Raw genomic sequence first — 24,625 nt, 5'->3', positions numbered from 1 at the left:
CTTCTTCTCCTTTCTTCTCCCCTTCTTGTCGTCGCCCCTGTCACTATCACTAGATAATGGACATTTTGCAATAAAATGACTGGGCTTACCACATTTGTAGCACACTTTCTTGGAGCGAGATTTGTAGTCCTTCCCCCTCCTTTGCTTGAGGATTTGGCGGAAGCTCTTGATGATGAGCGCCATCTCCTCATTGTCGAGCTTTGAGGCGTCGATTGGTTGTCTACTTGATGTAGACTCCTCCTTCTTCTCCTCCGTCGCTTTGAATGCGACCGGTTGTGCTTCGGACGTGGAGGGGCCGTCAAGCTCGTTGATCTTCTTTGAGCCTTTGATCATCAATTCAAAGCTCACAAAATTCCCAATTACCTCCTCGGGAGACATTAGTGTATATCTAGGATTTCCTCGAATTAATTGAACTTGCGTAGGGTTAAGAAAAACGAGGGATCTTAGAATAACCTTAACCATCTCATGGTCATCCCATTTCTTACTCCCGAGGTTGCGCACTTGGTTCACCAAAGTCTTGAGCCGGTTGTACATTTCTTGTGGCTCTTCACCTTGGCGAAGCCGGAAGCGACCGAGCTCCCCCTCGATCGTCTCCCGCTTGGTGATCTTGGTCACCTCGTCTCCTTCGTGCGCGGTCTTGAGTACGTCCCAAATCTCTTTGGCACTCTTCAATCCTTGCACCTTGTTATACTCCTCTCGACTTAGAGAGGCGAGGAGTATAGTGGTGGCTTGGGAGTTGAAGTGCACGATTTGGGCCACTTCGTCCTCATCATAATCCTCATCCCCTATGGATGGTACCTGTACACCAAACTCAACAACATCCCATATACTTTTGTGGAGTGAGGTTAGGTGATATCGCATCATATCACTCCACCTAGCATAATCTTCACCATCAAACGTTGGTGGTTTGCCTAATGGGACAGAAAGTAAAGGCGTATGTTTAGGAATGCGAGGATAGCGTAGGGGGATCTTACTAAACTTCTTGCGCTCATGGCGCTTAGAAGTTACGGACAGCGTGTCGGAGTCGGAGGTGGATGGTGACGAGGAGTCGGTCTCGTAGTAGACCACCTTCCTCATCTTCTTCTTCTTGTCACCGCTCCGACGCGACTTGTGTGAAGGGGATTTCTTCTCCTTCCCTTTCCCTTTGTTGCGGGACTCTTCCGATGAAGCCTTCCCGTGGCTTGTAGCGGGCTTGTCGTCGGTCTCCATCTCCCTCTTGGTGTGATCTTCCGACATCACTTCGAGCGGTTAGGCTCTAATGAAGCACCGGGCTCCGATACCAATTGAAAGTCGCCTAGAGGGGGGTGAATAGGGCGAATCTGAAATTTACAAACTTAATCACAACTACAAGCCGGGTTAGCGTTAGAAATATAAATGAGTCCGAGAGAGAGGGCGCAAAACAAATCGTGAGCGAATAAAGAGCGAGACACGATGATTTGTTTTACCGAGGTTCGGTTCTTGCAAACCTACTCCCCGTTGAGGTGGTCACAAAGACCGGGTCTCTTTCAACCCTTTCCCTCTCTCAAACGATCCCATGGACCGAGTGAGCTTCTCTTCTCAATCAAACGGAACACGAAGTTCCCGCAAGGACCACCACACAATTGGTGTCTCTTGCCTTGGTTACAATTGAGTTGATCACAAGAATGAATGAGAAAAAGAAGCAATCCAAGCGCAAGAGCTCAAATGAACACAACAAATCTCTCTCACTAATCACTAAAGCTTTGTGTGGAATTGGGAGAGGATTTGATCACTTTGGTGTGTCTTGTATTGAATGCTAGCTCTTGTAAGGTGTAGAAGTGGGAAAACTTGGATGACTTGGATGTGGGGTTGGTTGGGGGTATTTATAGCCCCAACCACCAAACTTGACCGTTGGTGGAGGCTGCAGTCGACGGGCGCACCGGACAGTCCGGTGCGCCACTGGACACTGTCCGGTGCGCCAGCCATGTCACCTGGCCGTTGGGTTCCGACCGTTGGAGCTCTGACTTGTGGGCCCGCCTGGCTGTCCAGTGGTGCACCGGACAGGCCCTGTAGGCTGTCCGGTGTGCCACCCGCGCATGCTCTGCTCCTCTGCGCGCGCAGGCACACATTTAATGCGTTGCAGTCGACCGTTGCGCGCGAAGTAGCCGTTGCTCCGCTGTCACACCGGACAGTCCGGTGTGCACCGGACACTGTCCGGTGACTCACCGGACAGTCTGGTGAATTATAGCAGAGCGGATTTCCGAAGCTGGCGAGTTCAGAGTTGCTCTCCCTTGGGGCACCGGACACTGTCCGGTGGTGCACCGGACAGTCCGGTGAATTATAGCGAAGCTCCTCTGAAAATTCCCGAAGGTGAAGAGTTTGGCGTCGAGTTCCCTGGTGCACCGGACACTGTCCGGTGGTGCACCGGACAGTCCGGTGCGCCAGACCAGGGCACACTTCGGTTGTCCCTTGCTCACTTTGTTCGAACCCATTCTTGGTCTTTTTATTGACTTATTGTGAACCTTTGGCACCTGTAGAACTTATAGACTAGAGCAAACTAGTTAGTCCAATTATTTATGTTGGGCATTTCAACCACCAAAATCAATTAGGAAATAGGTGTAAGCCTAATTCCCTTTCAGGTTGGCACAATAGTCGGAACGGGGTGAATAGTGTTGTTTTTCTGTCAGAACGATCAGTAAAGGGGCGAAGTGACTGCGGTCATTTCGACCTTGCCAACTGAGGCGCGCGTGTCAGGATAAGGTGTCAGGTGATCCCCACATTAAATGTGCATGCAATACGGTCGGTGGTAAGGCGATTTGGCCGAGGTTGCTGTACGACAAAGTTTGCTTGAGCTTGGCCTCGGGCGAGCTGGGGGTGCGCCCACTGTCTGGGGAGGCCCTCGGGCGAGGCGTGAATCCATCCGGAACTACTGTTCTTGCCTGAGGCCGAGCTCGGGCGAGACGAGATCGCGTCCCTTGATAGATGAGGCTTTTAACTTTGAGTTGTGCTTACCAGTATTTACGGTATGTTTTGAAGATGTTTTCCAGCCATGCTTAGGAGTATTGGGGGTAGCCCTAATTACGGTACCCGACAGAAACCTAGTTTGAATTTGGATTTGAAAACTCTATAGAAAAAGAAATGGAAAAGGAATTAGAAAATCTAGAGAAAAAGGAAAAGAGAAAGCAGCTCAGTCGGCCCACTAAGCCCAGCCAGGCCGTGCGCCCGCGCCGCCTAACAGGCGGACCCCGCCTGTCAGCGGCAGTTCTCCCTCGCGCGCGCGCTCCCTCTCTCGCTCGCTACCCAGTGGGGCCGATCTATCGGCGCCAGTTTCCTTCGCCCACACGCTCCCTCTCTCTCTCTGTCTCGCGGGCCCGGATCGCCAGTCATCGAGCCATTGCCCCGCGCACCCCTTTCTTCTCTCTCTGCACCGTGGGCCTGCCCTGTCAGTTCCACCCCCTACACGCTCGCCGTGGACCGACGCGTGCGCACTCATGCACGTTGCCGGATTTCTCGGCCACGATGCCCGCCCACGCGCCCAGCTCCCTTCTTAGAGCCCCGACAGTGCCCCGCGCACACCCCTCGCCTCATTTTGCTCAGCTTCACCCTCTCTCGCGCTCTGCCCACGCCGTCAGCCGCCGCCAAAGACCCACGCTCGCGTTCTCGGCCATCCAGCTCGCCGGAGACCGCTTCAAGCGTCCCCAAGCTCCGCCCCGAGGTGAGACACCCGTCCCTGTGCCCAATTTCCCCTGTTGCGCCCTGTGTTCAGCAAATTTCACCTTCGCCGGTGCTTGGCCGCGGCGGTCTGCCGTGCTCACGTGGTGACCGGCCGATTTAGCCCGGCCTAGTTCACCGGAGTAGGTCCCTGTGTCACCCCTGTCTCTGCTGAAGTTAGCCAAGGCCTTAGCGCGCCTTAAGTCCCCTCCCCGTGGCCGGAATGGCTCACCAGAGTTACTCCGACCCGCCCGAGGCTTTCTCACCACCGTTCTCCCCTCTCTGCCCGTGGATTCATGGCCTCTTCCCCGCCACTGAGTTCGCCGTGGTGCCCTCTCCCTCTCTGCCCAAATCCGGCGACCCCGGAGCCACCCTAGCCCGCGTCAGCCTCAACTCGGGCGACCTCACCGCCGCGGAGAGGAGCGGCGCCGCCCGCAGCCATTCAACCCCCCTCGGTCTGATCCCCTCCGTCCAATTCAGATCGAATGACTCAGATCACAGATAGCGCTTCGCGCACGCGCGCCCTAGCCCGCCTATCAGCGCCCAACCCCCCTGGCGCTGGGCCCGCTTGGTCAGCGCGCTCTCCCCCTCTGTCACTGACACTCCCTGGCCCGCCTGTCAGCGCTCGCCCGCTTGCGCGCGCGCCCTCGGCCGCAAATCTAATCTCAGTCGTTGGTTTTAGATCTGGCGGTTAGATTCACCCGATACCCCTTCGCTCGGTAGTTTTCTTAAAGAGACCCTGGGTTTGCTTGAAATCAACCCGTCGTCCTTGGTTTTCGCGCGCAGACCCCTGTAATCTTGCAGATTTAGCCCTGGACTTTTAAATATTCACAGAAGTAGCCCTAATTTCATATTTTGAATTCCCAAACTTGTTATTTCATAACTTTTGCATATGAACTCCAAATTTAGTGATTCAAATTGCAAAATGTTCATAGAATTATTCTCTATTAAATAAAATGGTTTCACTTACTGTCTGCACATTCTAATTTTTATGAATAAATATGGACTAATGTAGATGTAGTTTTATTTATTTAATAAAATAAATAAAAGGAGAACCTTAGAGATTTAAACTTGTTTAAGCTTGTGATATTAATAATATGTATTACATAAGTTGATCTATGATTAGGTACTTATAATTAACACTTAGGGAAACAGTAATTTACTTTCAAATAAAGTTAATGTAGGTTATAGTTTATGTTATACTTTGAATCCATTATCCCTTATGTAGTATTGTGTCTTTTTAAGATGTGTTCCAATGTTTGTACATGTTTGGTGTGATGTTCATTTGTACTTTCCAAATGTATTGAATGCATGCTCGCTTTATTTAGACAACGAGCAGTCCAAGGTTCCTGAGTGTGTTGTTGGAGACCTCCCTGAGCAACCACCTAGTGAAGGCAAGTGTCCTCTGACCTATTATGTCCTACATACTTAATGATTCACTGTCCCGCATTACTTTATGAAACCTAAGGATTGTCTAGTCTGTATTCACTTATCCTTGTTTACCTTTTTGGGTTATCATGGTTAGCATGTTGCTATTGCCTTAACTTAATCAATTAACATGATGTGATCATTTATGATACGATACTGTTATCCAGATTATGTGGATGATCTTGTGATACCTTAGGGGGCTCAGGCCTTTTTTCTGAGTACCTCTCCGTAAGGAACTATTCGTGGAGTGACCACCCGAGATAACAGTACAACCATGAGGGTGGAATGGGACGCCCTTAGTTGATTAATTAGATAAACCTGGGGTTGTAGTTGGCTTTGCCGGAGGGCCGTCAATGGGGGTCGGGGCGTAGTGCTCGCTCTGCCAAGGTTGGGGTGCAGAGGTTCTTTCGATTTGGTTTGTTAGTCACCCACCTTGGGGAGGTGTACTGCGTTTGTATGACTGGCGAAACCTAACGAGCAACTATGCACCAGGGGAGTCTTTGTAAAGGCTACGTAGTGTATCCCTAGCCATTCACCTTGGTAGTGAAGATCGGGTCTGTACAACCCAGGCTGGAAAGGGATCACGAGTAAAGTGTACAACCTATGCAGAGTGTTAAAAACTGGTATATCAGCCGAGCTCACGGTTAAGAGCAGCCTTGGGATCCTCTTTGATTAGAAGAACTTTGGATACTTTTATGATGATGGTCAATAATGATGTTATAAAATCTGATCTCTGGTATTTCCTCTTTTGAGGAGGTACTTCTGGGTAATAACTGAGTTTATTACTAAAACTTGGCTCTACTACTAATAATAAATGTTTGACCAACTAAAAGCAACTGCTTAACCTCAACTCCATATACAGCTAGTCCACTTTAGCCAAACGGGACATTTGCTGAGTACGTTGATGTGTACTCACCCTTGCTTTACACACCACCCCCACCCAGGTTGTCCCTGGTGTACCTAATGCTCAATAGGTGATGCTGGCAACATGGATGACTTCGAGGAGTTCCAGGAATATGACGAGTTCTAGTTCTTCCTTAGTGGCAAACCCCTAGTCAGCTGCCTGTGTAGGCTTAGCATCTACGTTCCGTATTTCCACACTTTGATAGTTATGTTGAACAATTGTTATGTAATAGACACTGTGGATGTCTTGGACACCTTGATGTAATTAAGTACCTTTCCGTTATTTAATTCGAGCATTGTGTGATGATGTCCAATTATGTAATCGCTGTGTACGTGAGTTTCTGATCCTGGCACGTACATGGTTCGCATTCGGTTTGCCTTCCGAAACCGGGTGTGACAGTTTTCTATGGGTAAGAGCCATGCCACCCTGATTGTGTCTCGTGATCAGGGCGACATCGTTCTTGTTCGTTGATCGCGTCTCGTGATCAGGGCGACGTCGTTCTTGTTCGTTAAAATCTTTGTGTTCTCTCATACTGAAGCGTTTTTATGGTGAGAAGCACTAGTTATCGTAGTATTTACAAGAAAATGTCGGCAGATTTGTCATATTTATGTGTTGTCTGCCGAACAGAAACGTTTAGCCGCCCCAACACGAATTCTCAAGTGTAAGGGCGGCGCCTCACTTTGTTTCATCTAGTGGATCTGATCTGTTATGGTTAGTCTTTGATCCATCAAGGATCTATTTAATATCTACATAGTTAGGCCTTGCATACGGGTTGGATGTTCTGGTAACATGCTGGATACTTCGTGTTGGCTCGGGTAGGGATTGTTTCGGAAATCGGCTTACGCTGGTTTTTAGGCCTCTCATCCGGTCGACACTTGGATGTCTGTCACTCTTGCTAGGCCCAGCTATGTGCAGGATTTTCCGACTGTGCAATGAAACTTTAACCATAGTGGTTTGGGTGTACCTGGTGCAAGCAGAGCGAGGTCTCAAGAGCCATCGACTCCATGCTCGCTAGCGTGTGGATCTGATGCGAGCCTGGGGAGACGATCGACTTCTTACAACCAATATGACTCGGGGAGCCAAACATGGCTCAAACTAACGTTTGCATGTGTTTGTGTATGCAAGAAACCAACTCGGAGCACATCGACACCCTCCTGATCGGGTATAGGTCAGGTGGCACGCTAGGAGAACCTCAAAGCCAGGCCGTACGCCAAGATCCGAGCCGCTGATCGAGGGACCGGGGCCCGCTAGCCGTCCTGAAAAGCCTCCCGGCTCCTCGTGTTGCCTGTTGTCTCTCAACTGTGGGTTTCGGGTGGCAACATATCCAAATCGAGATTAGATCTTTAATATACACACTTTAAAAGTTTACGAACCGTATTAACACACCCGCTCAAGTCAAGGGACCAAAAATGCTCTTTACTCTATATACAAACGTAGGACACTTAATACTAGTTTGCATTAGGGGCATGTTTGGTTCAACTTTTTTTCTGAGGCTGGCTATGGAGAGAATCTGAGTATCGTACGTGCGGGGGAAGATAAAAGAGTCTATGGAGTTTAGGATGTAGAAAGTGATGGTTCGCTACTATCGCAGATTTTGGACAGTTTTTACTAAAATGTTTTTTTATAGAAGTGGACGGAAAAACCGAGCATTTGCAGTCTAGCAGGTTCTAATGGCTAGAAGCTCAAAAAAAGTGGAACAAACATAGCCTAGGTTTGCTAGTTGGAAGAGGTGTAAAGAAGCAAATTCAGAAACGGACAATAGTCAAAGGAATAATTGGATCTCGTAGTTAAATTCCTAGACAGGCCAGCGCCGGCCCACCGGCGCGATGCCGGGCAAAGGCCGGAGCGCCTATATACTCTCTTATCAAGGCACGGGCGCACGGCACGGCCCATCACCCATCACGTATCGCTCCCTCCCTCGGCCCTCGATCGTACGGCGCGAGCGTTGCGCTCCACGCCTTCCTCTTCCTCGTCTGGCATCGCGAACCGCCGCACCCCACCCACCCGCCCACAGGCCACAGCCCACCCCCTTCTCCAGGTCTCTCCCCGGCGGCGGCGGGTGCGGTTCTCCGGCCATCACCGTGCGCACCAGGTAACTCCCTATCTCTCACTCCCTTCGTTTCTCTCTCAGTGCACCACGGCTGTCCATAAGTGGGCGCGCTCTTGTGGAGACCTTTCGCCGCAAACCCTAGCTGTGCAACGCACCGATAGATCCGTCATTACGGTTTAGATCTGCACGGGAGTAGTTACAACTAGTATTCCTCAACTAGCGAGGAGCTGTTTACTAGTTGCGGGATTACGAGGGGTGATTTTTCTCCACTGGGAATTTTAGATCTCGATTGCCTTTTGCGACGACTTGTTAGACTTGTTTGGGTTATTGTCCAAGCTGAGACTTGTAGGTGCACCAACGCCAATGCTTTCGCTAACGGCTAAGTTGTGTTGTGAGGTGATTGTGCTTTATCTTAGCGGGTCGTCTGAGGATTTGCCGGGTTATGCTTTTGATCTGTAGCGCTCCTCATTTTGTTTTACTCTAGGTTTAAATTAGACCGTTTGCCGATTCTTATTTGGAACTGCAATTTAATAACTGGACTGGAAAGACCATACCTCTGCTTTGTCTATTTTGGTTTAGTTAGTCAGAAAGAAACAGTGAACATACATGTTAATGCAGTTTCCATTGTAATACTTTGCCTCATCCTGTGGTTTAAGATTAGCATGATCTATTCTATGCCATGTCACCGGTGAATTTTTAAGTTGTTTGTCATTTTCAAGCATCTGATGAACTGTGCATCAAATGGCGATGAACACTCATTTTTGTTTTGTTATACATGACTTCAGTGCCCATGAATGATTTTGTATTTGTATGTTCTAGCCTGTAAGCTATACGCAGGCTGAATTGTAATGTACGACAATACACCACTCATAAGTCTGATTTACCGAGCCTGTATTTTTATTAACATGGTCTGTTATGTTTCGGTGCAATTACAGGAAAAACTATGAGGAGGTACAGCCCCCCTTATCGCAGCCCCCCCAGGAGGGGATATGGTGGCAGAGGAAGAAGCCCCCCTCCTCCCAGGAGGGGATATGGAGGACGCAAGGAGGGTAGTGGAAGCCTTTTGGTCCGCAACATCCCATTAAGTGTCAGGTACAGAAACTGTGCATGCAAAACAGTGTACTTTTTCCTTCCATCTTTAAAAGAATAAATTGATCTTCATTTTATGACATACTGTTTTAAATAAAGAACCGAATACTCCTATGATACTTGAGTAGTTGACTTTAATTTTCTTCTCAAACTTTGTAAGAGCGGAGGATCTTCGAGTTCCTTTTGAAAGGTTTGGCCCTGTTCGGGATGTTTACATTCCAAAGGACTATTACTCTGGGTAAGTTGTACTAAATCACCATATTCTGTGAGTTATGTCTTAATTCCTCAAAAAGATAGCTATTGCTGTTTCTATAATGTTTGGAGCTTTAAATAGTTGGAGACCTGGCTAGTTTTTCTTGGTCATAATCAACAACAAGAAGAACATCAAAGCTTTTTATCCCAAGCAAGCTGGGTATGCTAGAGTTAAAAATCCAATAGAACCCACAAGTCAAGGTTCGGGCACATGGATGGGTATATCCTATCATCTCAAGTCTCTTTTCATTGCCTCTTTCCATGTCAACTTTGGTTTTCCTCTTCCTCTCTTCTCGTTGCTTCGTGCCTTAGGATCCCACTACGTACTGGCGCTTCTAGAGGGTCTCTGTTGGACATGACCAAACCATCTCAACCATAGTTATTAAGGCGGTAAGGCGACCGACCCCCTTTTACCTTTCATCGGGTAAAGTGTAAGGTGAGGCAACACCTCATTTATATAGATATAAATATAAATAAAAAATAGACCAAATATTATATATATCAATAATTCAAAGTTAATAAGCAATCTAGCACAATTGTAAAGTCTATTAGGCCCATTTCGACATAGTAGAAGAGAGAAATAGGAAAACAGAAAAAGAAAAAAGCCCACAACCAGCTGTCCAGCCCAACACACTAGTTTTATGATAAACCTACCGCCAGCCTCAGCCGCTCTCCACTCTCAGCTGCCAGCGCAGCTGTCCTCTCTCCCTCTCCCCTGCGCCGCCGCCGCACTTCTACCGGAGCCCTTCGCGCTGCTAGCCTCAGCCACTCTCCTATCTCTCCCTCTCTCGCAGCTCTCCTCCTCCTCTCCCCCGCGCTGCCGCCGTGCATTTCCCGGAGCCATGCGCGCCGCAGAGCCTCCTCACACTCACACCTTACTCTCGCGGGCAAGGTGACAGGATGCCTTATGAGTCCAAGCCCGCCTTACCTCTTAAGCGTCACTTTAGGGACGCCTTAATAGCCTTGATCTCAACCGATGTTGGACATGTCCAAACAATCTCAACCGATGTTGAACAAGCTTTTCTTCAATTGGTGTTGTCCCTAGCCTATCAACCTCTTGGTCATAATCGTCAAACTAATTTTCTAGAGGCATGAATTATAGAACTGACATCCTATATTTAACAAAGTGAACACTAGTGCATACTTCAGTTTCAGTGCAATGTCTAATTTGCAATGTGTTTGGTGCGCTTAAGCTCTGATGAGTCTCATGTTATTTTTTTTGCAATCGACTTGCACCATCAATTGATATCTAACAACATGATGGAGTATGAACTTGTACTCTGCTTTCCCATAGCCAATTCATCATTGCACTATGTGGATTATATTTTCTTAATGATTCCCAGGGTTGTGTTAGTTTGAAGTATAAGCATACTCTTTGTTTCTCAAAGAATGCCTTTTAACATTACTAACAATTCATTTGCTTGGCAAGATAGAGTCTTGTCCAATGAAGTTCTTCTATGAAGACAAGATTTGATACTTTGAGAAAATTAATTTCATGAAGAGAAGATGAGAGACATATATACTGGCTGGTACATGAGAAGATAAAAGAGAGTCAAGTCAATTTCAAGTACTTTTGTGACTTTTTCAAATGTTGGGGAACTTGAAGCGAACGATTTTTATGAAGATACTCTTTATGAGGATCACCTTACGTAGTTGTATACAAGAAACTTGGACACTAGAGCCTGGGCATCTTACTGCTTTTTGCAACACTTGCTTCTCTTCTGATGGAATGTTTGTAAGTTGTTGACTGTGCTTCGCTGAGAACCATAGAGGGCACAGTGAATATTTGAATTTGATGGTAAAACGCCAACAAGACACCATTGTGAACACTTTGCATCTTCATTTGTTTGTCACTTCCTTGAATTTTTCCTCTCCGTACTGTCTAATGAAACTAACATATGCAGGGAGCCTCGAGGATTTGCCTTTGTAGAGTTTGTTGATCCTTACGATGCCTCTGAAGCCCAGTATCACATGAATCGCCAAGTTTTCTTTGGTCGGGAAATAGCTGTTGTTCTTGCTGCTGAGTCACGAAAAAGGCCAGAAGAAATGCGCAGCAGAACTAGAGTAAGGTATGATCTTTCTTTTTGTTGCAGTTCTATGCCTCTGTTCCTATTATGTACTCATTTGAAATGACCTTTTGTGATTGCTGTGCAGAGGTTACTCTGGTCATGAAGGTCGCCGGTCTTCTTACTATGGTAATTTTGCATTTCTATTTTCGTACCACCCATGGTTAGGGATGGCAACGGGGATTTTCCCGTCGGGGAATGGCTTCCCATCCCCGTCCCCGCGGGGACAAAAATTCCCCGTCCCCGTTCCCGCGAACGCTCACGGGGGAGCTTTTTCTCCCATCCCCGTCCCCGTCGGGGAATTTATCCCCGTGGGGAACCCCGCGGGGAATCTGTTCCCGCTAGAAGTACAATATTTAAAGATAAATTTAAATTGATTGTATCAAATTAATACAAATTTAACAAACAAGATTGAAAATTACAAGAGACATCTACTTTAGATTTTAGTTTTCTATTTTATAACATGCCATGCACTAAGTTCTTACTATAATTTTAACAAGTAAATTGACTAACTTGGATAAAATAGTTTCGTGGGGCGGGTACACAGGGAATGGGGACGGGGGATGGTTCCCCGTCCCCGTCCCCGCGAACCCGACGGGGATTAAATTTCCCCCATTTAGATCCCCGCGGGGACTAAATTCGTCCCATACCTGTCCCCTAATAGGGGAATTCCCCGCGGGGAATCGGGGATCGGGTCCCCATTGCCATCTCTACCCATGGTACTATGCTGTCCAAGCTGTACATTAGTTGCCCTGGTTTCTCTGATTCTATTCAATTATACAATGTGTATCTGTTTTGTTCTGCTTACTTTGCGGGTGTAAAGGGGGATGCCTGGGGGCAATCACCTCAAAGTTAGAAGTTTCTGCCAGTAATCCTGAGGGGTTGGTTATTATGTCAAGTTAGATATACTTTTGTAATTAGATGGAATGTTTGAGTGCTTACCGTGGAGCCTGTTTATGCCTTCCGTAGTTTAATTTATTCTGCTATGGTTAGTCCACTTCATCAAAATGAGAAACATTAACTTGTTTTTATGTGACAAGGCATGATTGGTCAGGACATATTAGTTAGCCTTCATGCGCCATTTCTCTTGTGCACCTTATTAGTTTTACATATCATTTTTACATTTTCCTGCTAGTCTTCTGGTACTATGATGACTGCTATCAAGTGCCTTTATCAAATATCGCTGTAATACATGGGACTGATATGTCTGCACCAACCAATAAAATTCTAGATCTGTTTCCGCTTTTCATAGATGATGTGTGTATGTTAAAGCCCTCTTTCTTTAAAAAATAAAAAAATGCTTCATGCACAAGTGCCTTCGAAAATCACGAATAGCATCTCAGGATTATGTATCCAATATGAAAATTTTCTTGTGAAAAGTTGAAGCATGAAATTTCCTCTTGCCGAGGTACCAAAAGTACTGATAGCTTCTCATCTTCCATGTAGGTCGGTCTCGTTCTCGCTCTCCTCGCTATCGGGGCCGTCCTCGGTCGAGGTATGCTTGGCTGACATAAGGCTTGTAAAAGTTCTTGAGATCTGCGGAACCTTTCACCTTTTGTTTTTTCATTCTGTTACTTTTTTCAAGCAGATCATACTCTCCTGCTCCAAGGCGGGGGAATGACTACTCTGCCTCTCCAAGGAGACAGGAAGCCCATCGCTCATCTCCTCCCAGGCGCCTGCCAAAGGAGCATGATGAAGATAAGAAGCGGAGGTCCTACTCTCCTGCCAGTAGAGATGATGCTGACAATGTTTATGAGAAGTAAGTTATTCATTGCTGCTCATAAATCTGGCTTCGTCTGTCCATATATATAAATCGAGAGTTTCTTTTATTTATTAATATGTACTGTACCTTTGCTCCCACCTACCTTATTATTGGTTGCATCTTAGTCTAATCTGGCAACTAGGTCACTGAAACTTGCTACCTGTTCAAAATATCATTTGATACTACTGGGTTAGGAAATACCAGTAGTGATTTCATTCATCCTCCCACCAGGTGTTGCTGCAGACTCCAAATTCACTTTTACATGTTCGAAGCACAGCTATGTATTGTAGTCCCCTTGAATGCTCTTGTAGCAAGGAAATTTTTATTTTGATGAACCATCATAAGACACAAGTGGGTTGGAGGACTTTATGTATACTGCGTCCGTCCTAAGATAAGTGTCTATGGTATTCGATATTCGTGCTGGTCAAAATTTCGTAAGTTTGACTAGATTTGTAAAAAAAAAAATTTAACAACATGCATATCTCCAAATACGTTTACTGTAAAAATAGATTTAGTGGTCTATTTAACATAATTGTTAATATTTCCTTGTACATATTTGATCAAAGTTAAAAGCGGCTGACTCTTGGGGAAACGAGAAGGGCACTTATTTTGGGACAGGAGTACTATAAACACAGATAAATACTATTGTTGCATGGACTGTGAAATGCGTAAATCAATGTAAAAAAACGTGCCGAGTATTAGCCTAACCATGCAGCAACTAGTAAGATCTCTTGAAGCCTCTAACAATGGTATTAATGTTGATAGGAGGTCGCCCCCAGCAGACAGCGATGGATCTCCTCTGCACCGCAGGTCCCCCAAGGAGTACTCGGGCTCACCTCCTGGATCCCGCTCCAGGTCCGCCGACGATTCTCCTGTTGCCAGTGACTGATCGACCGATGGATGCTACAATATGAATGGTATGCGCATGCGGTCATCAGTCCTATGTCTTTGTCAGACCGAGCTCACTAAACTTACCCCCCTTTGGGGGTCGATGTTGTATTGCTAAGTTCCGTTTGTGCTAAGTATTAGCGCATACTGCTAGACTGCCACTGTCGTCTGTGCTATGCATGCTTTTGATCTCGAGTGATGTTTGAGGAACCAGTGATCGTGTTGATGGTGCTGAACATTGGAACCTGCAGTACAGTGTAGCATGATGCTTGCTTGCTGGGCCACGGCCCGTTCACTGGGACCTGTTGCGTTTCCGTCTTTCGAGTTTGATTGATGCTGCTGCGGGTGCTTTTAGCCGTCCTGTGCTACTACTCCCTTTTCGAATTAGAGCTACTGGTGCCGGTGCCAGATGATCTTGGATACCACCTAGTTGGCTAGTTGCGCTGCAGCAGGTCAGGGCCCGGCCTGCCCGGCGGTGCGGGGCGGCGACTTTTGCCGGCCCCGTACGCGCTGGTGCTGGTGGCGCGGGCACTGACTGGAGGACGGCGGCCGGTGGATGGGACGCGTCCAACCCGGTCGGTCGCCCGCCCGCAGAGGCGCAGACTGGCACTGAGCAGAGCAGCCAATGCGCCTGCTTTACCTGGTAGCCACATGCCCGCCGAGCGCATCGTCACATAGCCGGGGGCATGGCATATGCGTTGCAGCGGCTGCTTGCGCCGGTAGTGGCGTGTGGCCCCAGTGGTACGTGCCACGGCCACGAGTCCATCAAGTCTACGCTGCCGGCCGGGGGTGACCCCGACCTCTCAGCTCGATCAGCTCCCTCCACTTCATCTATCTCCTTGTGAAGTTGTGATTGACCGGCTGACAGACCAGTGCTAGATAGCAGTACTGCAGTAGCATCCATGCATGCATATGGGTTCGGATGGTCCCCGCGTGACGTGCACACACACCTTAATTCGTTTCCTATCGCTTGTTGGACCCCCGGCCCTTCCGCTGCCCACTCACTGTTTATATTACAGTGTCTGCCTCACTCCCGTCCCGTAGCTGTACGTCGTATAGCAAAGCGTACGTAGTACCTGTCTCCATGATTGGCCTCATCAAGCGTACGCTGCGACGTACACGTCGCCCACGGTTGCTTTCGACATGCATGCACACTACTCGTACGCGTACGTACGTGCACAAGTGACCGAGTCTACATACTCAATGCTCATCATTCGTTTCATTCACGCACGTACCTGCCTACCTGGTATGGCCGAGAGGACAGGAAAGACGACGAGCGAGCGGTGGGGTGGACAGACCCCATCGGGGACCATGCATGTGGCTCGCTCATCCATCCCGGCCTCTCGCCCCGCCCGGTTTATTAATTTCTCCCCTCGCACGACGTGTTGTTCCGAGAGCGAGCGGTCGGGACGCGACGACCGCTGCTGGGCGACTGGACCCATGCATCGCATGATGCGCGCCATGTACGCCGACGCCGACACCGTCCGTCCGTCCGGTAGGTCCACCGATATTTGTGTGTGTGTGTGTGTGTTTAGCTCCCCCCACCCTCTCAAAAACCCATGTTCATATTCGTATTAGGGCTATTATCGTGTTTAAATCATACGGTTTGAGGTTATGCAAATCAACACTACATGTCATAAGGTGAGTTATTACGGTACGTCGGTACAAATAGGCGCGGACGTGACCGTAGTTCTGGGGTTATGCTGTGATATTAACGCTATAGATCTTGATTTCGACCTCGACGACAATAATATATACTCCCTCTGTTTCTTTTTAGTTGTCGCTGGATAGTTCAATTTTGCACTATCCAACGTCAACTAAAATAAAACGGAGGGAGTAGTCTATAGTGCTGAACTCCAATTTAGATGAATTTAGCCAACTGTCTGGCACAGGCGGACCTCGCATGTTTCTCATCTCTCTCCTTCACTGCCTAATTCTTTTAATCTTCTCCAATCAGTTAATTCAACCTTGGATGCTTGTATTTGATCAATAGACCTTTGATAGCGAGGTATACCTCCCTTCTACTCAATTTATAAACGTTATTTTGGTCTATGTTAAGTGTATTCTGTAACCCTGGTTATATGGGTTGAATCAGTTTTTGTTTTGATGTACAAGCAGATTTGTTTAGGTAGATTAATTACGCTTATAGGCACATGCTTAGTAAGTGTACCTTTGTTTCTCCTAAACCTATATTTATCTTCCTAGAGTTAACAATCTATCATCGTTTATAGCACATATATTAGAAGTTTTGTTTCACCGAGCGGGTCTACGGATCTAAGTATCGTTGGGCAGAGCTTAGCCAAGGCAAAAGGGGCCGATCCTATGGCTGTGTGATTGTGGCGTTGAAGCTCACTACAACCTAGTTCATTCGAATCTTATAATAGGTCATTAGAGCGATCATATGGTTGATTGTGATGAGCTTGGTTATACGTCATAAGAAAACTTCTTGTGCCATGTAGTGACTATTTTTTTTTCAATAGATCACTAGAAACGAATATACTATAATTTTTTTTAAAAAAAAATCCGGTGTAGGCCCCGGGCCTCCTGCAATACGGACACGAATGATGGCGTGGGTACGACGTCGATGCCTGTGTGTGTAGTGTGCCAGGCTGCCATGATGGCAGCCGGTATTAGTCCTAATCGTCCCGACGTACGTTCGTACGTACGTGACACAGTTGTTTGTTTCAGTTGTTCTTCCCCAGCTGGTGCTAGCAGTACTGGACTGGACGGTGTGGTGGTGGTGAGGCCAGAAGCAGAAGAGACAACCGCCCCGCTACGCACGCCGGCGGTGCCCCCCTGCCAGTGCCAGTGCCGGTGCCGGTGCCGGGCCCGCCGCCCCCGCCCGGCGCGCGCGGGGAGGCGGGGCCCCACTCGCTGTCCCGGGCGGGTCGCACTGCAGGACTGGACTAGTGAGTGAGGACTGACGGACAGCGACGTTACCCGTCCGTCCGTCCGCCCCTTCCTTCCTGCTGTCAACAATGCTGAGTACTGACGGACAGCAACGGCGCGCCAAGGCTTCTGTTGCTGTTGAGCAGGCGGCAAGATACTCCTGCTAGCTCGCGCAGCAGCGGCCTGTCGATCAGGTCCGTGTCCGTCCTCATGTGTGCCGATGCTAGCAGTTTAGACTAATGCAACTGTAATTTAAACTATAGAAGCAGTAGAAATCAATATGGATTAAAGTAAAGCCGAATAAGGAGCTTTTAGAAAATGTAGGACGTACGGTCAGTTATTTCGGTCGGGATGGGTATGTACCCTTCTCTCCAGCTCGGCTCCCCGTGGCGTCGCGTATCCCATGATTCCCATCAGACTATCAGAGCAGGGCCTGCAGCAGAGCAGCCGGGTGGCCGAGCAGAGATCTCTGGGCCTCTGGCCCATGCATGCACGTCGTGGCCAGAAACACGGACTGTGCTCTCCCCGGAGGCCTGGACACACCACCATGCTGCTGGTCCCTCATGCCATGCATGGATCGTCGTAGCCACCGCGCCGTGCAGCTGTGCCTGTGGCAGCCGCAGGCAGGGTCGTCGTCGTCGTCGCCTCGTCGGCTCGTGCTGCTGCTGGATCCGTCGCTATCATCCATGCGTCCACTCGTGCCGTGCCGAAGAGCCGCTCGCGCGCGTGTGGGCCGGGCCGCCGGACCGAGTGGCAGGCTAGCAGTAGCAGGGGCATAGCCAGCGCGACGCGCTGACGTGGCAAAGGAGTCTGTGCTACTGCCTAATGTATGTATATAGATAGAATCTATAAATCTCTGCGCTGCTCAAGGTACTACGTAGCATATTGACAGGACGGAGCGAGAGAGAAAAAAAGGAGATATAATCTCACTAAAATCACTCATAATTAGGGATGGTAATAGTCTCTAAATTTTACACTATAAATTTTTTAGACACTCACCTTGTCAGTATTCTTCCTGAGTTTGCGCCAGCACCCCCCAAACCCTAGGGTTGTCAGACACCACCGCCAGCGGCGGCCCACCCCTCTCTGTCCCCTCGCCCCCCTCTTCCTCGACGCCGGTGCTGCCATCTTCTTTGCCTCCCGCCGGTTGGATCCTTCGGACGCCGGTCGTGTCTCTATCTAGTCACCGCTGCCCCTAGGGCCAAGCCCCCAAATCCTATAGGCCCCATAGCTTACAATTAATTATATAGCTAACAAGATACTTAATGTTGAGTTAAATAATCTAATCTCTAAGTTGAGAGTTTTGAAGTTAAGTTTGCTAGAACCACCTATGTCTTCTACGAAGATATTTAAGTATGTCAATAAGATGGATTACTATCATAATGTTTCTCTAGCTTATAAAATATTATTTACTATACCTGTCATGGTGGCATCGAATAAAAATGAGTTTTTTTATATTCAAATAATTGAAGAATTGTATGAGGTCTATAAAATCTCTCAAGAACGATTGAATCATTTGGCCATCTTGCATATTGAGAAAAAATATTAGATAAGATTAATATTAACACAATCATTGATGATTTTGTCTCAAGAAATGTTAGAAGAAACTTTTGAGGTATTGTAAAATTTATTTGATATAATATTTTTATATCACATTAATTGTTATCAATATAATATAACATTATATATATGTACACTAAAAAATATTAACCTATATATGAGGCCTAATTTTTATGTTCGCCCCGAGCCACCGAAATCTTAGCTCTAGCCCTGCCTGTCCCGACCGCCACGCCTCTCGCCGACCAGTCCTGGCGCGCGTCGGGCTAACCGCCTCCCTCTAGCTAGATCCACCTGACGCCGGCCTCTGGTCGCTTCTGCTCCTCTGTCTGGGTTTCCTCATCGTCGCGCATCGTGGCACCGTGCTGCTAGATCCGGCCACCAGCCTCATCGCTACCGTGGGACCCTGGCCGTGATCGCCAGATCCCACCACCCTAGTGCCGGATCCATCCTCCTGGTGCTGGGTCTGTTCCGACAGGATCTATGTGTAGTGGCACTCTTAGCGTGGCATCGACGGTTTGCACAGCGCGTGGTGACGCTCATGGCACCACCACATCAACAGCTTGCCGCATGTCGGCGCACTCGTGGCACCGCGGCTCGCGCGCAACACACGTGGCCAGCTCCATTGGCAGCTCAGCCCCTGCCACTATAGTGGGCGTCGGCTTTAGCAGATTCTGCTCCCTTGGGCCCTCATCGTCTCCTCGCCTTCATGGTTGCACTTCTACCGTCGACCGTCATCGTCGTCTCTGGTCGCCTGAGAGGAGTATGGTCTGGGCCTCCTTCCTCGTTGCCAGGAGACCGGGGTTTGGGGTAACCATGCGAAAGCCATGCCATATGTAGTATGTGCAGCGACAGTGACGCCTTCGAAGCCGCTAACCTCCTTGGAGACGTCGTTAGGGACCCCTTAGCTTTCCCAACTCCTCCAGGTATCGCCATGGAGGACTCATGTTGCGCTCGAAAATTTGCCATCGTCATGTTCTTGTAGGTCTCTTATGCCATCGTTGAAAGGGAATGTACCTTTCGGCCATTTCTATAAATGTTTTGGTGATTATATGCTCAACACATATTGTTTTGTGTAAAGTGTCAAAGAGATGCAAATGAAAAAGCAAGGTATGACTTTAGCCTTAGTAAATTGTTTTTTGTACTGACATTATTCTACTAGGTGCTAGAAACCTTGTCAAATCAAGAGAATTTGGATTGTAGAAGTTTGGCTCAAGCAAGTCAGACTTGCACCAGCCTGTGGTGCACCGGACTGTCCGGTGTGCATCGGACAGTGTCCGGTGCCCAGGCTGGCGCCCCGGCGAACAGGCCGCTCTTGGGAAAAACTCAGCGCACCGCATCTATAATTCACGGGACTGTCTGGTATACACCAGACTGTCCAGTGAGTCAGCCGCGCCCAAGCCAACGGACGGCTGCGTGATCAGCGGGCAACACGTGGACTTCACCAACGGTCGGAAGGTTACACCAGACTGTCCGGTGTGCCACGAGCGCCGTGGCTCCAACGGTCGACTTCGCCACAGAGGTCAGAAATGGTCAGAAGGTCAGAAATCGTCAGAAAAACTCAGTGACGGCCAGAAGGTCGCAACGGTCAGAAGGTCGCACTAGACTGTCTGGTGTGCCACCGGACTGTCCGGTACGCCACAGGGGCCGATGGCTGCAGCGGTCGACTCCACTAGAAAAGGAAGGAAATCGTGCATTGTTTACTGTCTGGTGGTGCATATTCTCTATAAAAAATATGCGGGTTATGATGCATTCATTGTTCCACCCGTAACCGAGCTTAGTTTTAGTCTTTGTGAAGTGTGACGAGAGTGCGACCAAATTATTAATGTTGTATGCTGCTTCTTCCCGTACAGCAGCCAGCATAGAGAAGCTGAAAACTGCATGATGGCATGAGATAAGAACAGGCTGAGAACAGGCAGCGCAAGGACTATAGTCTCTCCAATAATATATGAATATGCTAACCATACTATTTTTTATCAAGATAAAAATAGCACTCCGATATTATTGTTTAGAGAATGCGGTGTGCTACATGCATGCTAGCATCGAATAAAATTAATCGGGTAAAACATGATCGCTTGGAAAGTAGATGATCATAAGATTACACCATTTGTCGCACACCCCGGCCCCCAACGGAAGACTTGGTGAACCACACGTACTGGATGTAGTCGGTAGCGCAAAGTAGACGTACGACGTGACATACTTGTCGGCGTTTCGAGACCGGGGGTCCCTGGACCGACGAGTGAATTGTCGCCGCGTGCCCCAGCCCAGATGGGTCGGCGCGAGACGGAGCGCGAAGGGGGGAAAGGCAGCCGGAGGGAGACGAGCGTGAGAGGTGGAAATCCCGCGGCCTTCGTGTTTGTCCCGCGCCCGAGTCGGGTGCGCTAGCAGTAGGGGGTTAAAAGCGTCCACGCGGGAGGGAGCGAGCGGCCTCACGCGAGCGCCTGTCCCGTCCTTCCCCGCGCGGCCAACCCTCTGTAAGAGGGCCCTGGTCCTTCCTTTTATAGGCGCAAGGAGAGGATCCAGGTGTACAATGGGGGTGTAGCAGTGTGCTAACGTGTCTAGCGGAGGAGAGCTAGCGCCCTAAGTACATGCCATCGTGGCAGCCGGAGAGGTTTTGGCACCCGGTTCGTGTGGTGTCGTGGCCGTCGGAGGAGCGCTGGAGCCTGGCGGAAGGACAGCTGTCGGGGCTGTCGAGTCCTTGCTGACGTCCTCTTGCTTCCGTAAGGGGGCTGGGAGCCGCCGTCGTCATAGAGCGTGTGGGGCGCCATCATTACTTGTCTGGCAGAGCGAGCCAGATGGGACGTCGGTCTTGTTCCCCGTAGCCTGAGTCAGCTTGGGGTAGAGTAATGATGGCGCCTCCTGTCGACGTGGTCGGTCCGTGCCCTGGGTTGGGCGATGTGGAGGCTCCTCCGAGGTCGAGGACGAGTCTGTCTTTCGAGGCCGAGGTCGAGTCCGAGCCCCTGGGTCAGGCGAGGCGGAGACCGTCGGCTGAGGCCAGGGCTGAGTCCGAGCCCTAGGGTCGGGCAAAGCGGAGTTCGTCGTCTTCCGGGGCTGAGCCCGAGTCCGAGCCCTGGGGTTGGGCGGAACGGAGTTCGTCGTCTTCCGGGGCTGAGCCTGAGTCCGAGCCCTGGGGTCGGGCGGAGCGGAGTTCGTCGTCTTCCGGGGCTGAGCCCGAGTCCGAGCCCTGGGGTCGGGCGAAGCGGAGTTCGTCGTCTTCCGGGGCTGAGCCCGAGTCCGAGCCCTGGGGTCAGGCGAAGTGGAGTTCGTCGTCTTCCGGGGCTGAGCCCGAGTCCGAGCCCTAGGGTCGGGCGAAGCGGAGTTCCCTATGGCGCCTGAGGCCGGGCCTGGCTGCTTGTCAGCCTCACTCTGTCGAGTGGCACAGCAGTCGGAGCGGCGCAGGCGGCGCTGTCCTCTTGTCAGAGCGATCAGTGGAGCGGCGAAGTGACTGCGGTCACTTCGGCTCTGTCGACTGGAGGACGCGCGTCAGGATAAAGGTGTCAGGCCACCTTTGCATTAAATGCCCCTGCGATTTGGTCGATTGGCGTGGCGATTTGGCCAAGGTTGCTTCTTGGTGAAGACTGGGCCTTGGGCGAGCCGAAGGTGTGTCCGTTGCTGGAGGGGGGCCTCGGGCGAGACGTAGATCCTCCGGGTTCGGCTGCCCTTGCCTGAGGCTGGGCTCGGGCGAGGCGTGATCGCGTCCCTCGAATGGACCGATCCTTGACTTAGTCGCACCCATCAGGCCTTAGCAGCTTTGTGCTGATGGGGTTACCAGTTGAGATTTAGGAGCCTTGAGGGTACCCCTAATTATGGTCCCCGACAGTAGCCCCCGAGCCTCGAAGGGAGTGTTAATATTCGCTTGGAGGCTTTTGTCGCACTTTTTTGCAAGGGGACCAGCCTTTCTCGGTTGCGTTTTGTTCCGGCGGGTACGCGCGAGCGCACCCGCCGGGTGTAGCCCCCGAGGCCTCGGAGGAGTGGTTTGACTCCTCCGAGTTCTTAATGCCTCGCGCAATGCTTCGGCTGGTCTGGTTATTCCCTCATGCGAGCTGGCCGTAGCCCGGGTGCACGGTCGGGTCCCAAGTTCTCAGGCTGGTATGTTGACGCCGTCAACGGTTTGGTCGGAGCCGGGTTTGCGAGAGCAGCCCTCGAGCCTCTGCACAGGGCGAGAGGACAGTCAAGGACAGACTCAACTTTTTTACATACGCCCCTGCGTCGCCTTTCCGCAAGGAGGAGGGGGGGAAGCGCCATGTTGCCCTCGGAGGGTGCCAAACATGGTGTCTCCGGTGAGCTGCTGGCGGGTAATCCGAGTGGACGCCCGTGCCCCATTTGTTAGGGGTCGGCTAGAGGCCCGGGGGCGCGCTCAAAAGTACCTGCGGGTGATCTGCCGGACCCGGTCCCCTGTCGACGGGGTTCGAGGGCTCGATGCCTCCCTCTGATGGGATTCCGTTACAAGATCGTTCCCGCTGGTCTCGGAAATGTCCTAGGGTACCTCGAGAGCGTAGCCCGGGCCTTGGTTATGTATCGAACGTACCCAGGGTCATCCGTCGCTCTATGTCTGAGGCGGCTGTGAACCCTTCAAGGGCCAGCCTATGAACCCCTGATCAGTAGTGGGCGCGGAGCCCGAGTGGCCTGAGGCGGCCATTGAACCCTTCCGAGGGGCCGGCCTTCGAACCTCTGACCAGTAGTGGGTGTGGAGCCCACGCGCTCTGAGGCGGCTGTTAAACCCCTCCGAGGGGCCAGCCTTTGAACCTCTGATCATTAGGGAGGCTCGGGGCCTGTTTCCTTCACGAAGAAGGATCCTTTTCGGGGTATCCCCCTTTCCCGGTCCCTGTTGTAAGAGAGAGAAAGAGGAAAAGGAAAAGGATACGAAATCAAATGACGTGGCGTACCTTTTTTGACGCGGTCATTATGGCAAAGGCGAAGCGTCGCTCGCTTCTCCTGCCTGAGGCGCCGCCTGTCCCGCCGCGGAGTTAATGCGACGGGGCGAGTGGTTCGCGAGGCGGCCGTTGCGCATGCGCGAGCCGTTCGAGGAACGGAACACGGGCGCGCCTTCTTCACGTCGTGAGAGAGGTTTCCCTCGCTGTCCTTGGATGGGACGTGAGCTTGGCTGACGACATGACCGCTGCTCCTGCCCGCCTGCCACCGCCATTACCGCCGACCCATTTTTGGCCGTATTGACCGTCGCGACTGGCTGGCACTGCTGGGTCATACGCAGGGTTGCCTCGAGTCGCGGTACTGGTTCCGCAGTCGAGGAGGCGTGGTAGTGGTGCGAGTGGCGGTGCAGTTGCTCACACGTAGCAACCGGCGCCGGTTGCATGACGCGTGGGCCTGGGCCTCCATGTTGGGTGCGTTGGAAGTCGGAGGGGTGCGCCCACTTGGCGCGGTTGCATGCCGCCTGCATGGCTGCCCGCCCTTTCACCCGCTGGTCTGGGCGAAAGTGGAGGAATGCTTGTAACCGCTGGGCGGTTGTATGCACCGCGCGCGGCGGTTTGGCTTCTTCTGCCCTGGGCCAGCTTGCATGACGCGTGGGACCCAGCCCCCGCGCCATAGGGGGAGGAACTTGGAGCGTGTTGGAGAAGACTCAGCCCACGACGGCTGGGGACGCAAGTAGGGAGAATCGCCTTTAAAAGGAGGGTGACCCCCTTGGAAAGCGACCATGCCTTCGCGCTCCCTCATGTGTCGTGTCTTTCCACCTTCCGAGCCCCCGGATGGGGAACACCCGCAATCCTTCTGCCTTGTCGCTGGAGGAACGCAACTTCGTGGAAGTTGGTACCTTTCAGCCATCGTTCGGCTTCAAGGATTTTCATCACGCGGCCCGGCCGCACCCCCTCGCCAATGGTCACCTAAGACGGTGACCACCAGCCCCTGGATGGGGAGAAGCAAGCCGGGCTGCGGCCCCCACCCCTCCCTCAGCTTCAAGGATGCTTACCATCCTTGCTGGGGCGGAGAGCGAGGCGAGCCGGGGCTCTACCTCTCGCACGGGTCGGCTGGCCACCTCCTCTTCCAGCTTCTGGTGGTGGGAACCATCCCCCAGCTCTGCGGAGGAGGCGTCCTCCAGCCATGCCGGGGAAGGC

The 24,625-nt window shown here is 50.6% G+C and overlaps 1 protein-coding gene across 2 annotated transcripts; it reads left to right on the top strand.

Annotated features, from left to right (window-relative positions):
• The first annotated feature begins 7,869 nt into the window (after positions 1-7,869).
• On the top strand, positions 7,870-14,422 carry LOC100283836 (uncharacterized). 2 transcript variants are annotated; one of them, XM_035967587.1, is made up of 8 exons: positions 7,870-8,093; positions 8,987-9,143; positions 9,301-9,378; positions 11,297-11,461; positions 11,547-11,587; positions 12,905-12,953; positions 13,044-13,217; positions 13,986-14,422. In XM_035967587.1, the coding sequence occupies exons 2-8, from the start codon at positions 8,995-8,997 to the stop codon at positions 14,107-14,109; spliced, it is 780 nt and encodes a 259-aa protein (XP_035823480.1). In that variant the 5' UTR covers positions 7,870-8,093; positions 8,987-8,994; the 3' UTR covers positions 14,110-14,422.
• The last annotated feature ends 10,203 nt before the right edge of the window (positions 14,423-24,625 follow it).

This window comes from Zea mays, chromosome 1 (genome assembly GCF_902167145.1).
Source record: "Zea mays cultivar B73 chromosome 1, Zm-B73-REFERENCE-NAM-5.0, whole genome shotgun sequence".
Taxonomy (NCBI): Eukaryota; Viridiplantae; Streptophyta; class Magnoliopsida; order Poales; family Poaceae; genus Zea; species Zea mays.
The sequence above is the reverse complement of the archived record's forward strand: the minus strand, read 5'-3'. Positions and strand labels throughout refer to the sequence as shown.

Coding starts and splice junctions, on each gene's coding strand:
- LOC100283836 (XM_035967587.1), top strand. CDS start 8,995: ATGAGGAGGTACAGCCCCCCTTATCGCAGCCCCCCCAGGAGGGGATAT. Junction 9,144..9,300: donor AACATCCCATTAAGTGTCAG/GTACAGAAACTG, acceptor AAACTTTGTAAG/AGCGGAGGATCTTCGAGTTC. Junction 11,462..11,546: donor CGCAGCAGAACTAGAGTAAG/GTATGATCTTTC, acceptor ATTGCTGTGCAG/AGGTTACTCTGGTCATGAAG.